The sequence below is a fragment of the Nerophis lumbriciformis genome, linkage group LG05, assembly GCF_033978685.3.
Source record: "Nerophis lumbriciformis linkage group LG05, RoL_Nlum_v2.1, whole genome shotgun sequence".
NCBI classification, from domain to species: domain Eukaryota; kingdom Metazoa; phylum Chordata; class Actinopteri; order Syngnathiformes; family Syngnathidae; genus Nerophis; species Nerophis lumbriciformis.
In genome coordinates, this window is record NC_084552.2 from 59,410,266 (window position 1) to 59,432,309 (window position 22,044).

The 22,044-nt window shown below is 40.2% G+C and overlaps 1 protein-coding gene across 1 annotated transcript in view; it reads right to left on the reverse strand.

Moving 5' to 3' along the window:
* Positions 1–1,916: 1,916 nt before the first annotated feature.
* Positions 1,917–22,044, reverse strand: part of LOC133606169 (sodium- and chloride-dependent GABA transporter 2-like) — a 28,851-nt gene continuing 8,723 nt past the window's right edge. The window contains exons 4-15 of the mRNA XM_061959806.2: positions 16,878–17,018; positions 16,724–16,811; positions 16,516–16,648; positions 16,313–16,447; positions 11,732–11,835; positions 8,674–8,798; positions 8,484–8,596; positions 8,280–8,417; positions 3,224–3,326; positions 3,041–3,141; positions 2,787–2,957; positions 1,917–2,350 (exon numbers count right to left, since the gene is read on the reverse strand). Of these exons, the coding sequence (XP_061815790.1) occupies positions 2,201–2,350; positions 2,787–2,957; positions 3,041–3,141; positions 3,224–3,326; positions 8,280–8,417; positions 8,484–8,596; positions 8,674–8,798; positions 11,732–11,835; positions 16,313–16,447; positions 16,516–16,648; positions 16,724–16,811; positions 16,878–17,018 (1,502 nt within the window). The 3' untranslated portion in view covers positions 1,917–2,200. The remainder of the gene's footprint in view (positions 2,351–2,786; positions 2,958–3,040; positions 3,142–3,223; positions 3,327–8,279; positions 8,418–8,483; positions 8,597–8,673; positions 8,799–11,731; positions 11,836–16,312; positions 16,448–16,515; positions 16,649–16,723; positions 16,812–16,877; positions 17,019–22,044) is intronic.

Below are 22,044 nucleotides of genomic sequence, written 5' to 3' on the forward strand. Positions count from 1 at the left end.
ACTGGTAATTGGGGTGGCATGGCTCGTTTGCTAGAGCGGCCGTTCCAGCAACTTGAGGGTTCCAGGTTCGATCCCCGCTTTTGCTATTCTCGTCACTGCCGTTGTGTCCTTGGGCAAGACACTTTACCCACCTGCTCCCAGTGCCACCCAACACTGGTTTAAATGTCACTTAGATATTGGGGTTCACTATGTAGCGCTTTGAGCCACTAGAGAAAAGTGCTATATAAATATAATTCACTTCACTAACATTTCAGTGCGGCTTCAGCATTCACACGCAATTTCTTGCAAAATGTAAAGACATTTTTTCTGGGTTTTTACAATTGTAATGTATGGCGCTATCTTTGAAAAGCTGTGAACTGTAAAACGCGTTCATTATAGCCATTATTCCTCACTTCCTCATGTTGATTCATGAAAAAAAAAAAAATGGCACAAATTGTTGCATTTGTTGATCAATTTGAACATATTTTCTTATTGACTTTATTCAAATTTATTAGGCTCCGCGACCCCGAAAGGGACAAGCGGTAGAAAAGGGATGAATGGATGGATGTTAAGATTAAATGGCTCAAGTCAGTCAAAAATGTTTATAGTTTACATAGGAATTATTTTCTTTTTTTATTTCAGGCACATTGATGCACTTGAAATATTAACATTTTACACACTGTGGCACAGGGGTGAGTGCATGTGCCTCACAATACAGAGGTCCTGAGTAGTCCTGGGTTCAATCCCGGGCTCGGGATCTTTCTGTGTGGAGTTTGCATGTTCTCCCCGTGACTGCGTGGGTTCCCTCCGGGTACTCCGGCTTCCTCCCACCTCCAAAGACATGCACCTGGGGATAAGTTGATTGGCAACACTAAAATTGTCATGTCTGTGTGATCATGTTTTGTTTTAGTCATGTTCGGTTTTGTTTTTGGACTTTTTGTGCACTTGTGTTTGTTTTGTCACCATAGCAACCATTAGTTTTCACCTGTCACGTCACGCACCTGTTTCACGTTTTAAGTCACGCACCTGTTTTCACTAATCATGTCACTAGTATTTAAGCTTCGAGTTGCCAGGCTGTCTTTCTGGCAACATCACATTCCTGACACTTTGTTTCATGTCCATCGTTCATGCTGCTCCTTTAGTCCATGCCAAGTAAGTTTTTGTTTATTAATGCCACAGTTAGTGTTTTTGTTTCATTGTTCATGGTTTCTGCCTTTGTGCAAGTTTTCTGTTTATAGCCAAGTTTTGTACCTCCACTGTGAGTGCCTTTTGTTTGTTCCTTTTTTTTGAGTGTTAATATTAAATCATGTACCCACCTCCAAGCCATGTCCGGTCCAAATCATTTACACCTCGGGAGAACAAACCACGCCATAGTCCAAGTCCTGACAAAAATTGGCCCTAATGTGTGAATGTGAGTGTGAATGTTGTCTGTCTATCTGTGTTGGCTCTGTGATGAGGTGGCGACTTGTCCAGGGTGTACCCCGCCTTCCGTCCGAATGCAGCTGAGATAGGCTCCAGCACTCCCCGCGACCCCAAAAGGGACAAGCGGTAGAAAATGGATGGATGGATGGATGTTAATAGTTTGGTTTTTTTTGCTGTAATTTGATCTATATTACTTTTGTCTATTTTGTTTTTGTTTAATGTTTTTAAAGATACAATGTCATGCAGAGGTGTACTTACATCAATTTTATAGACAAATGATACTGTTTAAAGTAGCGGTGTGGAGAAAATAATTGAGAAGCATTCCTTTACTCCAAATGGTCAATGACAGCTTACATTTACCCTGGGTATGACAATCTTTAGGTTTTAGCCCCCCAAAAAATCCCAAAATGCTTAAGGGTTAATTTATGAAATATGTTCTGTCCCCAGTATTTTCCCTTGTAAGGGTTTGTAAATAAAGTGCTTTCAAAAGTTGGAAGGATAGTGATTTACACATGTTTTGTTTTCGGATTTTACACCTTTATCTAAAAACAGACATACAAATTATTTTTATACAGACAATTTGTTACAGTCAAAATAAAAAACTACTTTGATACATTAGTTCTAAAACACTAATCTTTCATATTTTCATCAGATAGTTCACCTTAAAATATAAAATACATTTTATTGCATTCTTGTAAATACAAAAATCACTCATGATATTACAATAATATGATACAAATATGGCTTCAGGGCTATATCAAATCCATCTAAGTGGTGCATATAGAAATTAATTGGAGCCTCATAAGTTGGAGTCTTGCTCCGTAACGGGATGGTAGCCATTTTTATTCCTGCTGGTGTTTTCCTCCGGAGCAAAAATGGCCAGCAACCTCTCCTGCTCCCTCTTTGTTTTGGGCAAGTCCTCTGATGGTGTGATGAGCAGTCGAATGCGCTGGAGGAAAGAGAAAAATTACATTTTCTTCAAGAAATCCGCAAATCCCATAGGGGTGATGAATGGATGGTCGGCGCCTGAGAGCTGCAGCCTACCATCATGACCTCGCACTCCCTTCCCTTTGTTGCTAGATATCTCGAGATGTGCGTTGTAATATGTATATGTGCTTTGCTATGGAGTTTTTTTCCCCACTCCAGACTGGGCCCCCTTAGGAGTCCAGTCTAGATTGTATTTTTTTACTCATCCTTCCCCAGGGTTTTACTTTTTTCCCATCAGAGTTCCTGTTCTGTAACCCTGTACACTGTTTGTTTTGTCTAATCTTGAACGGGTTTATGCTGAAAACAAAGTTTTGTTGTACAAACGGTACTTGTGCAATGACAATAAAGACCTATCCTATCCTATCCTTATCCTAAATAAAGAAATGAGGCGTTTTTACCTCTCTGAATGTCCCCTGGGTGGTGCTGATCTTGTACACCATCCAAAGAGGGATGCAAACCATGGAGGAAAGAGCCAGCAGCCAGCCAATCACGTACCCCCACCATGGGTACACATACTCATTGTTGTATTTTAAAGGGGTGTATTTAATGAGAGAGAATGCAAATGTACCCTACGGACACAATGAGACATTCGTCAAGTCATATTTTGTACCATTTCCTACTAAATTGTCATGAGAAGAAGTGTGAAACTCACAATACAGGTTGCTGGGGTGAAGAACAACCAGCAGTATTTGATATAAGGCCCAGGGCGGTAGCCGATCATGTCTTCGATGTTATCGTAAAAGCGATCCGCACCTGAAATATCAAAATCGAGACATCTTTTTTTCGAACAGCTAGTAAACCCTACATTAGCACCTCCTGTTTAAAGGCGGCTTACCGTAGACCCAAGCGATGCAGACGGTCTCAAAGAGGCCCATGAAGAGAAGACACATGCCACTGGCGGCGTAGTAGTCGAAAAGCTGGAAGACGTACATCCCACCCTGGAAAGAGCAACACTTCATCTATTAGCTTCATAAGCTATGCTTAAATAAGTGACGTACCACAGTGTAACTGTATGCATGTTTGGAATAAACTAGTAAAATTACCACCATATTCATATATCCTATATGTTAGGAAAGTTAAAACTTAAACACATTTTTAAAAAGCAGTACTGCAGTGCTCGCTAAATCAGTCCATGTAGCCAAGTAAAACTTTCTGTGGTATAATGTTGAATGTTCCATGGTAACTTTTCATCTCACTTACCCTCATTAATGCATTTTTACAGTTTTTTAATGTGAGTTTATGGTTGCCATGCATTGTACAATATTTCCTGTCGTTTAGCTACAAACAAAGTGAGTAGATTAATTCTGTATATCACTGCTTCCCACCTCACTCCTACCCACTTCTCCAAAGTGGGCTGGCTCAGGGTGGAGGACAGAGTAAAACAACTTGCACTGAGCCTAGTCTATAAAATCCGCTACGCCTCCCTGATACCGAAGTACATGATAAACTACTTCCTTAACGTAAATGACCGCCATAACCACAACACCAGAGGGTGCTCTACTAACCACGTTAAACCCAGATTCCGATCTAACAAAGGTCTTAACTCATTCTCTTTCTATGCCACATTAATATGGAATGCACTCCCAACAGGTATAAAAGAAAGGGCATCTCTATCCTCCTTCAAAACCGCAATAAAAGTACACCTCCAGGCAACTTCAACCCTAAACTAACACCCTCCCCGGATTGTTGATAATAATCAAATGTAAACAATCAAATGCAGATTCTCTTTCTATGCCACATTAATATGGAATGCACTCCCAACAGGTATAAAAGAAAGGGCATCTCTATCCTCCTTCAAAACCGCAATAAAAGTACACCTCCAGGCAACTTCAACCCTAAACTAACACCCTCCCCGGATTGTTGTTAATAATCAAATGTAAACAATCAAATGCAGATATTTTTCTTATGCCTTCTGATCTCTCTCTCTCTGTGTCCACTACTTGCTATACATATCCTACCAAGTCAGACACTACAATGTCCATTTCTCTGTTCTCAATTGTTGATGACTGATGATAACAACCAAACCTAACACCCCCCACACCCTGAATTGTAAATAATGTAAATAATTCAATGTATACACCCTGATGATTATCTTGTGTGATGACTGTATTATGATGATAGTATATATCTGTATCATGAATCAATTTAAGTAGACCCCGACTTAAACAAGTTGAAAAACGTATTCGGGTGTTACCATTTAGTGGTCAATTGTACGGAATATGTACTTCACTGTGCAACCTACTGATAAAGGTCTCAATGAATCAATCCTTAACGTAAATGACCGCCATAACCACAACACCACGGGGAGCTCCACTAACCACGTTAAACTAACAAAGGTCTTAACTCATTCTCTTTCTATGCCACATCAATATGGAATGCACTCCCAACAGGTGTAAAAGAAAGGGCATCTCTATCCTCCTTCAAAACCGCACTAAAAGAACACCTCCAGGCAACTTCAACCCGAAACTAACACCCTCCCTTCCACATAATACCTCTTCGGATTGTAAATAATCAAATGTAAATAATCAAATGTAGACACTACTTTCTGATCCCCCTATGTCCACTACTTGCTGTACATATCCTACCAAGTCAGTCCTACACTGTTTCAATGTCCATTTCTCTGGAGATGCAATTGTTGATGCTGATTGTTGATGACTGAAGTGTTGATACCAAACAAACCTAACCCCCCCTCCATATCCCACGCCCCGGATTGTAAATAATGTAAATAATGTAAATAGTTCAATGTATATACCCTGATGATTATCTTGTGTGATGACTGTATTATGATGATAGTATATATCTGATAGTATATATCTGTATCAACTTAAAAAAGTTGAAAAACGTATTCGGGTGTTACCATTTAGTGGTCAATTGTACGGAATATGTACTTCACTGTGCAATCTACTAATAAAAGTTTCAATCAATGAAACTGTAAACCCCAATGCTCAAAATAATTATTTAGAATAAGAAGTGTAAACTTAAAAAGTTGTTAGAAGTTGTACCTGCTTAAAAATGTTGTGTGATTAACTTTTTCCTTCTTTTTAAGTTCATTAAACTTGTTATTTTTAATCAATATTAACTTAAATAATTAACTCAGTTACAAACCCCGTTTCCATATGAGTTGGGAAATTGTTTTAGATGTAAATATAAACGGAATACAATGAATGCAAATCCTTTTCAACCCATATTCAGTTGAATATGCTACAAATACAACATATTTGATGTTCAAACTGATAAACTTTTTTTTTTTTGCAAATAATCATTAACTTAGAATTTCATGGCTGCAACACGTGCCAAAGTAGTTGGGAAAGGGCATGTTCACCACTGTGTTACATGACCTTTCCTTTTAACAACACTCAGTAAACGTTTGGGAACTGACGAGACACGTTTTTTAAGCTTCTCAGGTGGAATTATTTCCCATTCTTGCTTGATGTACAGCTTAAGTTGTTCAACAGTCCGGGGGTCTCCGTTGTGGTATTTTAGGCTTCATAATGCGCCACACATTTTCAATGGGAGACAGGTCTGGACTACAGGCAGGCCAGTCTAGTACCCGCACTCTTTTACTATGAAGCCATGTTGATGTAACACGTGGCTTGGCATTGTCTTGCTGAAATAAGCAGGGGCGTCCATGGCAACGTTGCTTGGATGGCAACATATGTTGCTCCAAAACCTGCATGTATCTTTCACCATTAATGGCGCCTTCACAGGTGTGTAAGTTACCCATGTCTTGGGCACTAATACAACCCCATACCATCACAGATGCTGGCTTTTCAACTTTGCGCCTATAACAATCCGGATGGTTCTTTTCCTCTTTGGTCCGGAGGACACGACGTCCACAGTTTCCAAAAACAATTTGAAATATGGACTCGTCAGACCACAGAACATATTTCCACTTTGTATCAGTCCATCTTAGATGAGCTCAGGCCCAGCGAAGCCGACGGCGTTTCTGGGTGTTGTTGATAAACGGTTTTCGCCTTGCATAGGAGAGTTTTAACTTGCACTTACAGATGTAGCGACCAACTGTAGTTACTGACAGTGGGTTTCTGAAGTGTTCCTGAGCCCATGTGGTGATATCCTTTACACACTGATGTCGCTTGTTGATGCAGTACAGCCTGAGGGATCGAAGGTCATGGGCTTAGCTGCTTACGTGCAGTGATTTCTGCAGATTCTCAGAACCTTTTGATGATATTACGGAGCGTAGATGGTGAAATCCCTAAATTCCTTGCAATAGCTGGTTGAGAAAGGTTTTTCTTAAACTGTTCAACAATTTGCTCACGCATTTGTTGACAAAGTGGTGACCCTCGCCCCATTCTTGTTTGTGAATGACTGAGCATTTCATGGAATCTACTTTTATACCCAATCATGGCACCCACCTGTTCCCAATTAGCCTGTTCACCTGTGGGATGTTCCAAATAAGTGTTTGATGAGCATTCCTCAACTTTATCAGTATTTATTGCCACCTTTCCCAACTTCTTTGTCACATGTTGCTGGCATCAAATTCTAAAGTTAATGATTATTTGCAAACAAAAAAAATGTTTATCAGTTTGAACATCAAATATCTTGTCTTTGTAGTGCATTCAATTGAATATGGGTTGAAAATGATTTGAAAATCCTTGTATTCCGTTTATATTTACATCTAACACAATTTCCTAACTCATAAGGAAACGGGGTTTGTACTTAAAACTCAGTGGATTGAACATAATGTTTTCTTATTTTGAAAGAACAAATCATTAAGTTGAATCAATAATAAATTAAGAATGAATCAATCGCATTATAGATTTGTATTGTTATTATACTCTGTGTGTATGTATACATAAATTATTACATGCACGTGCGCACGCACACGCAAACACACACAGAGAAGAAGTGCTTTTATTTTGTAGCATTTGCGTGCACGTCCTCTTCAGGCAGCAGACACGAGGAAGAACATTCTTTAATTGGCTTAATTGGTAAGTTTAATTCAATTATAATTTAAAAGTACATTTAACATAAGAGGTGGCGACTTGTCCAGGGTGTGCCCCGCCTTCCGCCTGATTGCAGCTGAGATAGGCTCCAGCACCCCCCACGACCCCGAAAGGGATAATCGGTAGAAAATGGATGGATGGATGGATTTAACATATAAACTCCAAATATTTACGATCTGATATACTCAAATATTTGAGTTTATGAACTCAAAAAATATGTGGATTGCCTCACTTTTTTTGAGTTCTTGCTTACTTATTCGGGTTTACAGTGTAGTAATGTTTATTTTGAACACCCATTCAAGTAACAAAATGTGCTATTATTATTATTATTATTGTTATTATTATTGCATTAAAAAAAATCTGATTATATTTCATTACAATTTTTTTTACAGTATTTAAAAAAAGACCATGTTCGTTTTCATTTTTTAGTGATTACTATTAAATTATTATTATTATTATGTATTTAAAATATCAAATATTTAATCAATTATATAAATTATAACAGTATTTAAAAAAAAAGATGTTTCATTTATTATTACTAGTATTATCATTATTAGTGGTAATAGGGATAATACTACCTATTATTTTTATCAAATATTTTCACACGTGACATACGCTAACTGTTAACATGCTAACCTTAGCGCGCTAACTTTTTTAGCCATTTTTGTAAACCTACACTTTACAGCCATTAAACTTGACATGCTACCTGTTAACATGCACATTAGTATTTGCTCAGAGTCATACAACTTGGTACTTCCATCCATCCATTTTCTACCGCTTGTCCCTTTTTTTGGGATCGCGGGGGGTGCTGGAGCCTATCTCAGCTGCATTCGGGCGGAAGGCGGGGTACACCCTGGACAAGTCGCCACCTCATCGCAGAACTTTGTACTTGACACATGCTTACAAATTATTCATTTTTATACCTACCTCCATTAGCATGACGAGGCCCACCAGGAAGGAGAGAAAAGCCACAACCAGGAGGAAGAGCTCCCTGCGGTTTTTACGTCGGAACACGGCAGGGTACATGTCGACGATGGCGGTCACCAGGCTCTCCACACACACAAACTAAAGCGGAGGTCGTGTCATTTTTACAGGCTCGTCATTCATTCATAAGAGTATTCAGCAGCTCACCTGACTGTCCAGCCCTAAGAAAACAATCATGATGAAGAAGAGTGCGGCCCACAGAGGAGAGAAAGGCATCATGGTCACGGCACGAGGGTAAGCAATGAAGGCAAGACCAGGACCTGCAGGAGGAAAGGAGGAAAGTTGATAAAATGTAAAAAAAAAAAAAAATCTGTTGACCCGTCGTGTCGGACCTTACCGGACTCTGCCACCTCTGAGATGGGAACATTCTGCTCATACGACATGAAACCCAGGATGGAGAAGATGGCGAAGCCGGCCACAAAGCTGGTGCCGCTGTTCAGAAAGCAGAGCGCCAGGCAGTCTCTGCAACGCATATGTCAAGTTTGACTTCCTGTTGATGCGGTGTGCAAGTGGAGTTCCACAAACCACGTCAAACCCAGATTCCGATCCAACAAAGGTCTAAACTCATTCTCCTTCTATGCCACATCAATATGGAATGCACTCCCAACAGGTGTAAAAGAAAGTGCATCTCTATGCTCCTTCAAAACCACACTAAAACACCTCCAGGCAACTTCAACCCTTGACTAACACCTCCCCCCTCCACATCCCACCTCCCCGGATTGTAAATAACCAAATGTAAATAATCAAATGTATATACTTGTTCTTCTGCTCAATATTGTTCTCTGCTCGCTGTACATATCCTACCAAGTCAGACCGACACTGTCATGTCTGTGTAATCATGTTTTGTTTTAGTCATGTTTTGTTTAGTTATTGACTCTTTAGTTTCTGGCTTTTCACTCCCTTGTCTTGTTTCCATGGTTACCCATTAGTTTCACCTGTTCCACGTTTGGACTCATTATGCACTCTTGTTTGTCACCATAGCAACCCATTAGTTTTCACCTGTCATGTCACGCACCTGTTGTTAATCATGTCTGTGTTATTTAAGCTTTTCATTTTCTGTTGTTCGTCCTGGTGTCATTTCTAACCCTGCTGTCCCCTCGTTTCAAGCCCTGTTCACTGTCCCATGCCACAGTAAGTGTTTTTTTTATTTCGTGTTCAGTTTCTGCCTTTGTGCAAGTTTTGTTTTCATTCGCCAAGTTTTTACCTCCGCCATTGTGCGCGCTTTTCGTTTGTTCCTTTTTGATAGTAATAAATAAATCATGAACGCACCTTCAAGTCATGTCCGATCCAAATTCACTTGCATCTTGGGAAAACAAAAACTCCATAGTCCAAGTCGTGACAGACACTGTTTCAATGGCCAGGGGTGCCGAAAAGGGGGGGTAAAGGAGATGGATTCTAGGGGCCCATGATGGAGGGGGGCCCAGAGAGGCCCCTAATGATGATGAAATTATAATACAGAAAACATAATGACACTGTGTTGGGGGCCCTGTAAAGATTCTTTTCATGGGGCCCAAAATCCATAGCGGCGCCCGTGTCAATGGCGATGCAATTGTTGATGACTGAAGTGCTGTTATCAACAAAACCTTCCTCACCCCAACCCCCGGATTGTAAATAATGTAAATAATTCAATGTATATACTCTGATGATTAACTTGTGTGATGACTGTATTATGATGATAGTATATATTTGTACCACGAATTGATTACGTGGACCCCTACTTGAACAAGTTGAAAAACTTACAAACCCCGTTTCCATGGAAAATTGTGTTAGATGTAAATATAAACGGAATACAATGATTTGCAAATCCTTTTCAACCCATATTCAGCTGAATATGCTACAAAGACAACATATTTGATGTTCAGACTGATAAACTTTTTTTTTTTTTTTTTGCAAATAATCATTAACTTTAGAATTTGATGCCAGCAACACGTGACAAAGAAGTTGGAAAAGGTGGCAATAAATACTGATAAAAGTTGAGGAATGCTCATCAAACACTTATTTGGAACATCCCACAGGTGTGCAGGCTAATTGGGAACAGGTGGGTGCCATGATTGGGTATAAAAACAGCTTCCCAAAAAATGCTCAGTCTTTCACAAGAAAGCATGGGGCGAGGTACACCCCTTTGTCCACAACTGCGTGAGCAAATAGTCAAAACAGTTCAAGAACAACGTTTCTCAAAGTGCAATTGCAAGGAATTTAGGGATTTCAACATCTACGCTCCATAATATCATCAAAAGGTTCAGAGAATCTGGAGAAATCACTCCACGTAAGCGGCATGGCCGGAAACCAACATTGAATGACATGACCTTCGATCCCTCAGACGGCACTGTTATCAAAAGCTGACATCTCTAAAGGATATCACCACGTGGGCTCAGGAACACTTCAGAAAACCACTGTCACTAAATACAGTTGGTCGCTACATCTGTAAGTGCAAGTTAAAGCTCTACTATGCAAAGCGAAAGCCATTTATCAACAACATCCAGAAACACCGTCGGCTTCTCTGGGCCCGAGATCATCTTAAGATGGACTCATGCAAAGTGGAAAAGTGTTCTGTGGTCTGACGAGTCCACATTTCAAATTGTTTTTGGAAATATTCGACATCGTGTCATCCGGACCAAAGGGGAAGCGAACCATCCAGACTGTCATCGACGTAAATTCAAAAGCCAGCATCTGTGATGGTATGGGGGTGCATTAGTGCCCAAGGCATGGGTAACTTACACATCTGTGAAGGCACCATTAATGCTGAAAGGTACATACAGGTTTTGGAACAACATATGCTGCCATCTAAGCGCCGTTTTTTTCATGGACGCCCCTGCATATTTCAGCAAGACAATGCCAAGCCCCATTCAGCACGTTACAACAGCGTGGCCTCGTAAAGAGAGTGCAGGGACTTTCCTGGACCGCCTGCAGTCCAGACCTGTCTCCCATCGAAAATGTGTGGCGCATTATGAAGCGTAAAATACGACAGCGGAGACCCCGGACTGTTGAACAACTGAAGCTCTACATAAAACAAGAATGGGAAAGAATTCCACTTTCAAAGCTTCAACAATTAGTTTCCTCAGTTCCCAATCGTTTATTGAGAGTTGTTAAAAGAAAAGGTGATGTAACACAGTGGTGAACATGCCCTTTCCCAACTACTTTGGCACGTGTTGCAGCCATATTCTAAGTTAATTATTATTTGCAAAAAAAAAAAGTTTTGATTTTGAACATCAAATATCTTGTCTTTGTAGTGCATTCAACGTTTATATTTACATCTAACACAATTTCCCAACTCATATGGAAACAGGGTTTGTATTCGGGTGTTACCATTTAGTGGTTAATTGTACGGAATATGTACTGAACTGGGCAATCTACTAATAAAAGTTTCAATCAATCAAGATGTAGGGTATACGCACCTGTAGCAGTTGTTGTTGTACTTGTTGTAGCTGCCCAGCGCAGTGAGGGACCCTAAGCAAATAGCATAGGAGAAGAAGATCTGGGTCCCGGCATCCATCCATACCTTCAGAAAGGAAAAATTGTTATAAAACATCTGTATGAAAACATTTTGAAATTATAATTTACCGTAGTACTTTTGTTTTCGTAGGCCTCACTTTTTGTACGTCGTGTTGCGCAGAACAAACTAGTTTGCGCACCCATTCATCCATTTTCTACAGCTTGTCCCTTTTCTGCGAAATCATGTGCCTAATCTTTTTTGAGTATGCCACTGCAAAATAAGCCACCATTGTGCCAAAGAAAGTTGCGAATGCCAGCACTTTGATAAAGAAGGCGAGATTGTTTGGTGTCTCACAACAGGTCTGATTCAGTGACATTGGCACGCGACACAGTGGTTGGGAATTGCCGATTTACCTCCCACCATGTTTTTTTTTGTGTCAATACTATTTTAGAAATTAAATACAATCAAATGTAATTAATGTACAGTAAATATATTTTTACAATATTTAAAAAACACCTTTTACAATATTTAAAAAACACCATGTTTATTAAGATTATCATTATTATTGTTTATTATTTTAAATTCTAATTTACTAATATGTTTCAAAAAAATATTGACTTTTTAAAAATGAAAAATAAGTAAATTAATTAAATTAATTAACATGTATTTTAAAAATTATTTTATTAATATACATTACAGCATAATTATTGCATTTTATATAATAAAATAATAAATATAAGTAAACTAATTAAATGAAATAGTTTAAATTGCTTTTTATTATTATTATTATCATCATTATGAGATAGGCTCCAGCGCCCCCTGCGACCCCGAAGGGAATAAGCGGTAGAAAATGGATGGATGGATATTTAAAACGGTGTAAAAGGGGCATCCGAGTGCCATCCATCCATCCATTTTCTACCGCTTGTCCCTCTCGGGGTCGCGGGGGGTGCTGGAGCCTATTTCAGCTGCACCCTGGACAAGTCGCCACCTCATTGCAGGGCATCCGAGTGGCTTTTCTATTTCTTATTCGCCTATAATAACCTTCAATTAAGTGGAAAATGATATTAAATGTTCATATATACATTTCATGCATCATGTGTATGTATTTCACATTGCTTTATGTATGGAAAAACTACTTACCGGTATTCTCTATACAATGTGTTTTATGTTAATATTCTTGGCTGTCTGGATTTGCTTTTATTTGACTAACATGAAAGATTGGTACAAGAAGTGAACAAACTCAGTAAATGCATGGAGTATTACAAGGATTACATAACTTTATGTTAAATTGTGCAGCCAAGCGCATTTATTTAACTACAGTACACCATTAAGGCAGCAAAGCATGTGACACGCAACGGTTGTATGATCCAGAGGAATTCACTGATGTGTAATAATTAACATGCAATGAATACTCATTACCAAACGTCTACAGTCCAAAACACTACAGGCTGGTCTGATTGGACCGCAGTTTTACAGCAATATGGGGGGCCTGGTCTGCACTCTGTGGTCCTGTTTACAGTCCTAGCAGAGTCCTGGCCTGGCGTTTGATCTGATCCTTGCAGTTCCTGCTTCTTTTTACATAGCACAGATGGACCCAGCAGGACCCCATTCAGAACCATGGGTGGCCTGCACCTAGTGTTTCCCTGCCAGCAGGGGGCAGAACACCAATGGGTTCTCATTTGGGGAAGAACTAAGAGTCTAAACCTCAACCAGAGATGGTGAAGCAGGCCTCACAAATGCAGATGTTTGAACAAAAACAACGTATAAAAGCTGTTTAGCTGCAAGCTGAACAAAGGTATTAATCTATTCGACTTCATGCGCCATACATATATTGCCATGCTGCCGATCTGCCGATCCCAATCTCATACCTTTTGTTCTACTTTCTGTGCGGAGGCACATGTTTGACATTAGAAAGATCTCACGGCGCACCACAGAAGAAAAATAAGGTATGAACGGTAACAGGTGGAAACACCAAAGCCATCCAGTGGAAGAACATTTCATTGTTTTGGCGTGTCAGAAAACGTCATGTTCAGTGAAATTGGTGCGCAACACGCGGCACAGTGATTGGGAATCACCAATCTGTTTTATTTATTTATTTTCCATTATTATAATATTTAGAATATTTATTTTCAGTATTTAAAAACACCATATTTTTTTCTTTCTTTCTTATGATCAATATTGTATTTAAAAGATTAAAGCAAAGTACATTGATAAAATTAACTTCAAAAATACATTTAAACTTTTATTTCATTTTGTGATTATAATTATTGATATTAATATTATCATTTATTATATAATTAAATTAAAACAATTTGAAAATTAAATATAAGTAAATTGTTTAAATACATTTAAAAAACTATTTATTTAAAAGAGCATCATGTTATGTTATTCATACTATCACTATTATTTTTAAAATAATAAATAAAAATGGATTACCTTAAAATACTTCACATTCTCTAAAACATGTTATTTTCCTTTTATTAGTACCAATATTATTTTCATATTTAAAAAAATGATATATAAGTACACTAAACAAAATAACCTAAAAATGTGTTTTATCTCACTTTTTTAATGATTATTATTAATACTATTATTACTAATACTAAAATTATATTTAAAAGCTATAATATAAGTACATTAATTGTTTTAAAAAGTATAAAAACACCATGTTCTTTTTCTTTTTACTACCATTCATTCATACCTTCATTTATTGATGTACCGTATTTTTCGGACTATAAGTCGCAGTTTTTTTCATAGTTTGGCCGGGCTCCAGTGCGATTTATATATGTTTTTTTCCTTTATTATGCATTTTCGGCAGGTGCGACTTATACTCCAGTGCGACTTATACTCCGAAAAATGCGGTATTTATATTATAAAATGTGTTTAAAACTACAAACCCCGTTTCCATATGAGTTGGGAAATTGTGTTAGATGTAAATATAAACGGAACACAATGATTTGCAAATCATTTTTAACCCATATTCAGTTGAATATGCTACAAAGACAACATATTTGATGTTCAAACTGATAAACATTTTTTTTTGTGCAAATAATCATTAACTTTAGAATTTGATGCCAGCAACACGTGAAAAGAAGTTGGGAAAGGTGGCAATAAATACTGATAAAGTTGAGGAATGCTCATCAAACACTTATTTGGAACATCCCACAGGTGAACAGGCAAATTGGGAACAGGTGCGTGCCATGATTGGGTATAAAAGTAGATTCCATGAAATGCTCAGTCATTCACAAACAAGGATGGGGCGAGGGTCACCACTTTGTCAACAAATGCGTGAGCAAATTGTTGAACAGTTTAAGAAAAACCTTTCTCAACCAGCTATTGCAAGGAATTGAGGGATTTCACCATCTACGCTCCGTAATATCATCAAAGGGTTCAGAGAATCTGGAGAAATCACTGCACGTTAGCAGCTAAGCCCGTGACCTTCGATCCCTCAGGCTGTACTGCATCAACAAGCAACATCAGTGTGTAAAGGATATCACCACATGGGCTCAAGAACACTTCAGAAACCCACTGTCAGTAACTACAGTTGGTCGCTACATCTGTAAGTGCAAGTTAAAACTCTCCTATGCAAGGCGAAAACCATTTATCAACAACACCCAGAAACGCCGTCGGCTTCGCTGGGCCTGAGCTCATCTAAGATGAACTGATACAAAGTGGAAAACTGTTCTGTGATCTGACGAGTCCACATTTCAAATTGTTTTTGGAAACTGTGGACGCCGTGTCCTCCGGACCAAAGAGAAAAAGAACCAGCCGGATTGTTATAGGCGCAAAGTTGAAAAGCCAGCATCTGTGATGGTATGGGGGTGTATTAGTGCCCAAGACATGGGTAACTTACACATCTGTGAAGGCACCATTAATGCTGAAAGGTACATACAAATTTTGGAGCAACATATGTTGCCATCCAAGCAACGTTACCATGGACGCCCCTGCTTATTTCAGCAAGACAATGCCAAGCCACGTGTTACATCAACGTGGCTTCATAGTAAAAGAGTGCGGGTACTAGACTGGTCTGCCTGTAGTCCAGACCTGTCTCCCATTGAAAATGTGTGGCGCATTATGAAGCCTAAAATAGCACAACGGAGACCCCCGGACTGTTGAACAACTTAAGCTGTACATCAAGCAAGAATGGGAAAGAATTCTTAGCTTAAAAAAGGTGTCTCCTCAGTTCCCAAACGTTTACTGAGTGTTGTTAAAAGGAAAGGCCATGTAACACAGTGGTGAACATGCCCTTTCCCAACTACTTTGGCACGTGTTGCAGCCATGAAATTCTAAGTTAATTATTATTTGCAAAAAAAATAAAAGTTTATGAGTTTGAACATCAAATATCTTGTCTTTGTAGTGCATTCAATTGAATATGGGTTGAAAAGGATTTGCAAATCATTGTATTCCGTTTATATTTACATCTAACACAATTTCCCAACTCATATGGAAACAGGGTTTGTATTTGTATAGGGTGTTTATTTCTATAAAAGGTGTCGTTTTTCCTCAATCCTCAGTGCCATGCCATGGTTTGTTTTGTTGGTACCTGTGGGTCTGCCAGACGTCCCAAATCAGGATAGAGGTAGAACTGGATGCCGATGCCGGCACCAGGCAGAGTGAGCCCTCGCACCAGCAGCACAATAAGCATCAAATAAGGGAAGGTTGCAGTGAAGTAGACCACCTGCATTGACATAAAATGACTTATGAGTCAACAACTGCAACAAAGATGCTATTTTGACGCCCACTCACCTTTCCTGTGGACTTAACCCCCTTCCAGATGCAAAAGTAGCACATAACCCAGGCGATGAACAGACACAGAACCAGGTCCCAGTTGAGCGAGCCCATATGGTCGATGCCGGGCGAGATCCTTAGCGCTCGTCTCCTGTTGAGACCAAAGAGAGTCGTGCATGGTCGCCCCCCCTAAAACATGTGACGTGAGACACACGATGGAACTCACTCCCAAAACTCCATGACAGGAGAGGTGGCATGGGAGAAGATGGTTTGATTGATGGAGATGTTTCTCCGCTGAAACTCCACACAGTTTTCTGGAGAAGTTGAGTAGAACGTTCAAGAGGTTTCTTCACAAAAGACAAAGTGGTCACGGACAGTACCAGTGTTCCATGAGTTGTTGCAGGAAGACCAGGCAAGGTCCCAGGAGAAGGAGAAGGACAGGTAGAACATCCCCCAAGCCAGGACCACGATGTAGTAGAAGTTCAGCAAGGTCACGATCACTTGTGTGCCGTAGCCAAGACCTGGAGAAAAACATTCAAATTCAGTCACAAAGAGAAATGATTGTTGTTGTTTTTTGCAATTTTCCAAATATATAGTACAAAATAGCCAATACTGTATTTTTATTATTTACACTGATACACCATTAAAATACCCCATTAATTCAATACAAGCAATCAAGATGCAATTTTATATTCTAATGTTATCAGCTATGATTAAACATTTAAAACAAATTAACATTGAAATAATAAAACACAAACAATATTGATTTGTATGTTGTTGTTTTTTTCAGTATTTTTCTTAATATTTGTCAAATGTATAATTCAGTTTCAGTTCAGTTTATTCAATCAATCAATGTTTATTTATATAGCCCTAAATCACAAGTGTCTCAAAGGGCTGCACAAGCCACAACGACATCCTCGGTACAGAGCCCACATAAGGGCAAGGAAAAACTCACCCCAGTGGGACGTCGATGTGAATGACTATGAGAAACCTTGGAGAGGACCGCATATGTGGGTAAACCCCCCCCTCTAGGGGAGACCGAATGCAATGGATGTCGAGTGGGTCTAACATAATACTATAAGAGTACAGTCCATAGTGGATCCAGCATAACAGTAAGAGTCCAGTCCACAGTGGGGTCAACAGGAAACCATCCCGAGTGGAGACGGGTCAGCAGCGCAGAGATGTTCCCAACCGAAACACAGGCGAGCGGTGCACCGCAGGTCCCGACTCCGGACAGCCAGCACCCCATCCATGGCCACCGGACCTGTGTGTCTCCCCCTCCACAAGGGATAGGGGGGAGCAGAGGAGAAAAGAAAAGAAACGGCAGATCAACTGGTCTAAAAAAAAAAAAAGGGGGGGCTATTCTAAGGCTAGAGTATACAAATGAGTTTTAAGATGGGACTTAAATGCTTCTACTGAGGTAGCATCTCTAATTGTTACCGGGAGGGCATTCCATAGTACTGGAGCCCCAATAGAAAACACTCTATAGCCCGCAGACTTTTTTTGGGCTCTGGGAATCACTAATAAGCCGGAGTTCTTTGAACGCAGATTTCTTGCCGGATTTTCCGGGAGGGTTGTTAAAAAAATTCAGCGCTTCTCCCGAAAACCTCCCGGGACAAATTTTCTCCCGAAAATCTCCCGAAATTCAGGCGGACCTGAGTGACGTGTCGACAGCCTGTTTTCACGTCCGCTTTCCCACAATATAAACAGCATGCCTGCCCAATGAAGTTATAACTGTAGAATGATCGAGGGCGAGTTCTTGGTTTCTTATGTGGGTTTATTGTTAGGCAGTTTCATTAACGCCCTCCCAGAGCGGCAACAACACACAACAACAGCAGTCACGTTTTCATCTACCGTAAAGCAGTTCGTCTGCCGTAAACAGCAATGTTGTGACACTCTTAAACAGGACAATACTGCCATCTACTGTACATGCATATGTGACAATAACATCTAGGGCTTTTAGAGAGTGCAGTGCACAACTGCGCACACAACAAGGAGAAGAAGCAGAATGCATCAACAGAAAGGGTGTTCAGCATGGTTAGAAAAGTAGTGACAGAGAATAGAACAAGGATGGACAATTCAACCTTTAACTCAACAATGAGTAGATGAGTGTTATGTGTGTGTGTATATGTGTAAATAAATGAACACTGAAATTCAAGTATTTCTCTTATTTATTTATATATATATATATATATATATATATATACACATATATATATATATATATATATATATATATATATATATATATACATATATATATATATATATATATATATATATATATATATATATATATATATATATATATATATATATATATATATATATAATCAAAAAATTCACTGAAAGTCAAGTATTTCTGATATATATATATATATATATATATATATATATATATATATATATATATATATATATATATATATATATATATATATATATATATGAAATACTTGGCTTGGTGAATTCTAGCTGTAAATATACTCCCCTCTTAACCACGCCCCCGACCACGCCCCCCCTCCCGAATTCGGAGGTCTCAAGTTTGGCAAGTATGGCCTATCTCAGCTACAATCGGGCGGAAGGCGGGATACACCCTGGACAAGTCGCCACCTCATCGCAGGGCCAACACAGATAGACAGACAACATTCACACTCACATTCACACACTAGGGCCCATTTAGTGTTGCCAATCAACCTATCCCCAGGTGATTTTTTGCAAATCAATAGTTATAATCTGCAAATAATGTGCCGTTGCTTAGTGTCTGTGTTGTGTAAAACTCTAGCAGGGTAACCACGTAATACTCCATGTCAGTAGGTGGCAGCTGGTAGTTAATTGCTTTGCAAAATTCAGAATGTGACGGGTGAGATGAGAATGGTTTGTTGTGATCCCATTGACAGATTGATTGAAACTTTTATTAGTAGATTGTACAGTACAGTACAGTACATATTCCGTACAATTGACCACTAAATGGTAACACCCGAATAACTTTTTCAAGTTGTTTAAGTCGGGGTCCACGTTAATCAATTCACCAATGTGCAGACCACAGCGGGAGGCAGTGTGCAGGTAAAAAGGTATGTAATGCTTAAACCAAAAATGAACGAAAGGAAAAGGCAATGACTTTGCAAATCAAAAGTAAAACTGAACTGGCTACAAAGTAAGTGTGAAGTGAAGTGAAGTGAATTATATTTATATAGCACTTTTCTCTAGTGACTCAAAGCGCTTAACATAGTGAAACCCAATATCTAAGTTACATTTAAACCAGTGTGGGTGGCACTGGGAGCAGGTGGGTAAAGTGTCTTGCCCAAGGACACAATGGCAGTGACTAGGATGGCAGAAGCTGGGATGGAAACTGGAACCCTCAAGTTGCTGGTACGGCCACTCAACCAACCGAGCTATACCGCCCCGTAAGCAGAAATAGAATGCTGGACGACAGCAAAAAGTACATCCGTACATGACATGACAATCACTACTATGTTAGATCCACTAAGGACTGTTCTTTCACAATATTATGTCACTCGACACTCATTGCTTTCGGTCTTCCCTAGAGAGGGGGATTACCCACATATGCGGTTTCTCATAGTCATTCACATCGACGTCCCTTATATGGGCTCTGTACCGAGGATGTCGTTGTGGCTTGTACAGCCCTTTCAGACTTTTGTGATTCAGGGCTATATAAATCAAAAACTCCCATGCACCCTTGAGGGTGCATGGGAGTTTGCCCAACTAGTCTACATGTGTTTTGTGGACTTGGAGAAGGCATTCGACCGTGTCCCTCGGGAAGTCCTGTGGGGAGTGCTCAGAGAGTATGGGGTATCGGACTGTCTGATTGTGGCAGTCCGCTCCCTGTATGATCAGTGCCAGAGCTTGGTCCGCATTGCCGGTAGTAAGTCGGACACGTTTCCAGTGAGGGTTGGACTCCGCCAAGGCTGCCCTTTGTCACCCATTCTGTTCATAACTTTTATGGACAGAATTTCTAGGCGCAGTCAAGGCGTTGAGGGGATCTGGTTTGGTGGCTGCAGGATTAGGTCTGTGCTTTTTGTAGATGATGTGGTCCTGATGGCTTCATCTGGCCAGGATCTTCGGCTCTCACTGGATCGGTTCGCAGCCGAGTGTGAAGCGACTGGGATGAGAATCAGCACCTCCAAGTCCGAGTCCATGGTTCTCGCCCGGAAAAGGGTGGAGTGCCATCTCCGGGTTGGGGAGGAGATCTTGCCCCAAGTGGAGGAGTTCAAGTACCTCGGAGTCTTGTTCACGAGTGAGGGAAGAGTGGATCGTGAGATCGACAGGCGGATCGGTGCGGCGTCTTCAGTATTGCGGACGCTGTATCGATCCGTTGTGGTGAAGAAGGAGCTGAGCCGGAAGGCAAAGCTCTCAATTTACCGGTCGATCTACGTTCCCATCCTCACCTATGGTCATGAGCTTTGGGTTATGACCGAAAGGACAAGATCACGGGTACAAGCGGCCGAAATGAGTTTCCTCCGCCGGGTGGCGGGGCTCTCCCTTAGAGATAGGGTGAGAAGCTCTGTCATCCGGGGGGAGCTCAAAGTAAAGCCGCTGCTCCTCCACATGGAGAGGAGCCAGATGAGGTGATTCGTGCATCTGGTCAGGATGCCACCCGAACGCCTCCCTAGGGAGGTGTTTAGGGCACGTCCGACCGGTAGGAGGCCACGGGGAAGACCCAGGACACGTTGGGAAGACTATGGCCTGGCCTGGGAACGCCTTAAGGGGTCCCACAGGAAGAGCTGGACGAAGTGGCTGGGGAGAGGGAAGTCTGGGCTTCCCTGCTTAGGCTGCTGCCCCCGCGACCCGACCTCGGATAAGCGGAAGAAGATGGATGGATGGATGGATAAATAAACATTGATTGATTGACATTGATTGAATCAACAATGTCCACACAAAGGATAGCAACAACGTAAATAGCCTTGCTTGTTAACACAAAACAGGTGCGTGGAATTAAAGTTAAAAGGAAGACATGAAAGTGCTACAGGAAAACACCAAAAAAACAGGAAGGGCCACCAAAATAACAGCGCAAGACAAGAACTAAAACACTACACACGGGAAAACACCAACAAACTCAAAATAAGGCACGATGACCTGGTGGAGTTTCTTTTTTTAACATTTTCTGCTGGTTTTCTCCGGATTTTTTTATTCAAAAAATGTGCCTTGCCTCAAAAAAGGTTGAAAAACTCTGGTCTACAGCATCAGAAGCAGCTGTCAAATCTAACAGTACAAGGACTGCAGATTTACCTGAGTCCAAAACTAAAAGCAGGTCATTAAAAACTTTTCAAAAGACAGTTTGTGTGCTATGCTGTGATTTAAAACTAGACGGACATTTCTCTCCAATATCATATGAGAGTTCAGATAAGACAGAAGTTGATCATAAACAACCTCCTCTAGGACCTTAGATAAAAATGGCAACTTCGAGATTGGTCTAAAATTTGGATAAGATATCGGGGTCAAGGTTAATCTTTTTGAGTAGTGGCTGGACCACAAGGAGGTTGGGAAACATCCACACCTCGGGGAAGAATTTACTCATTGGACAAT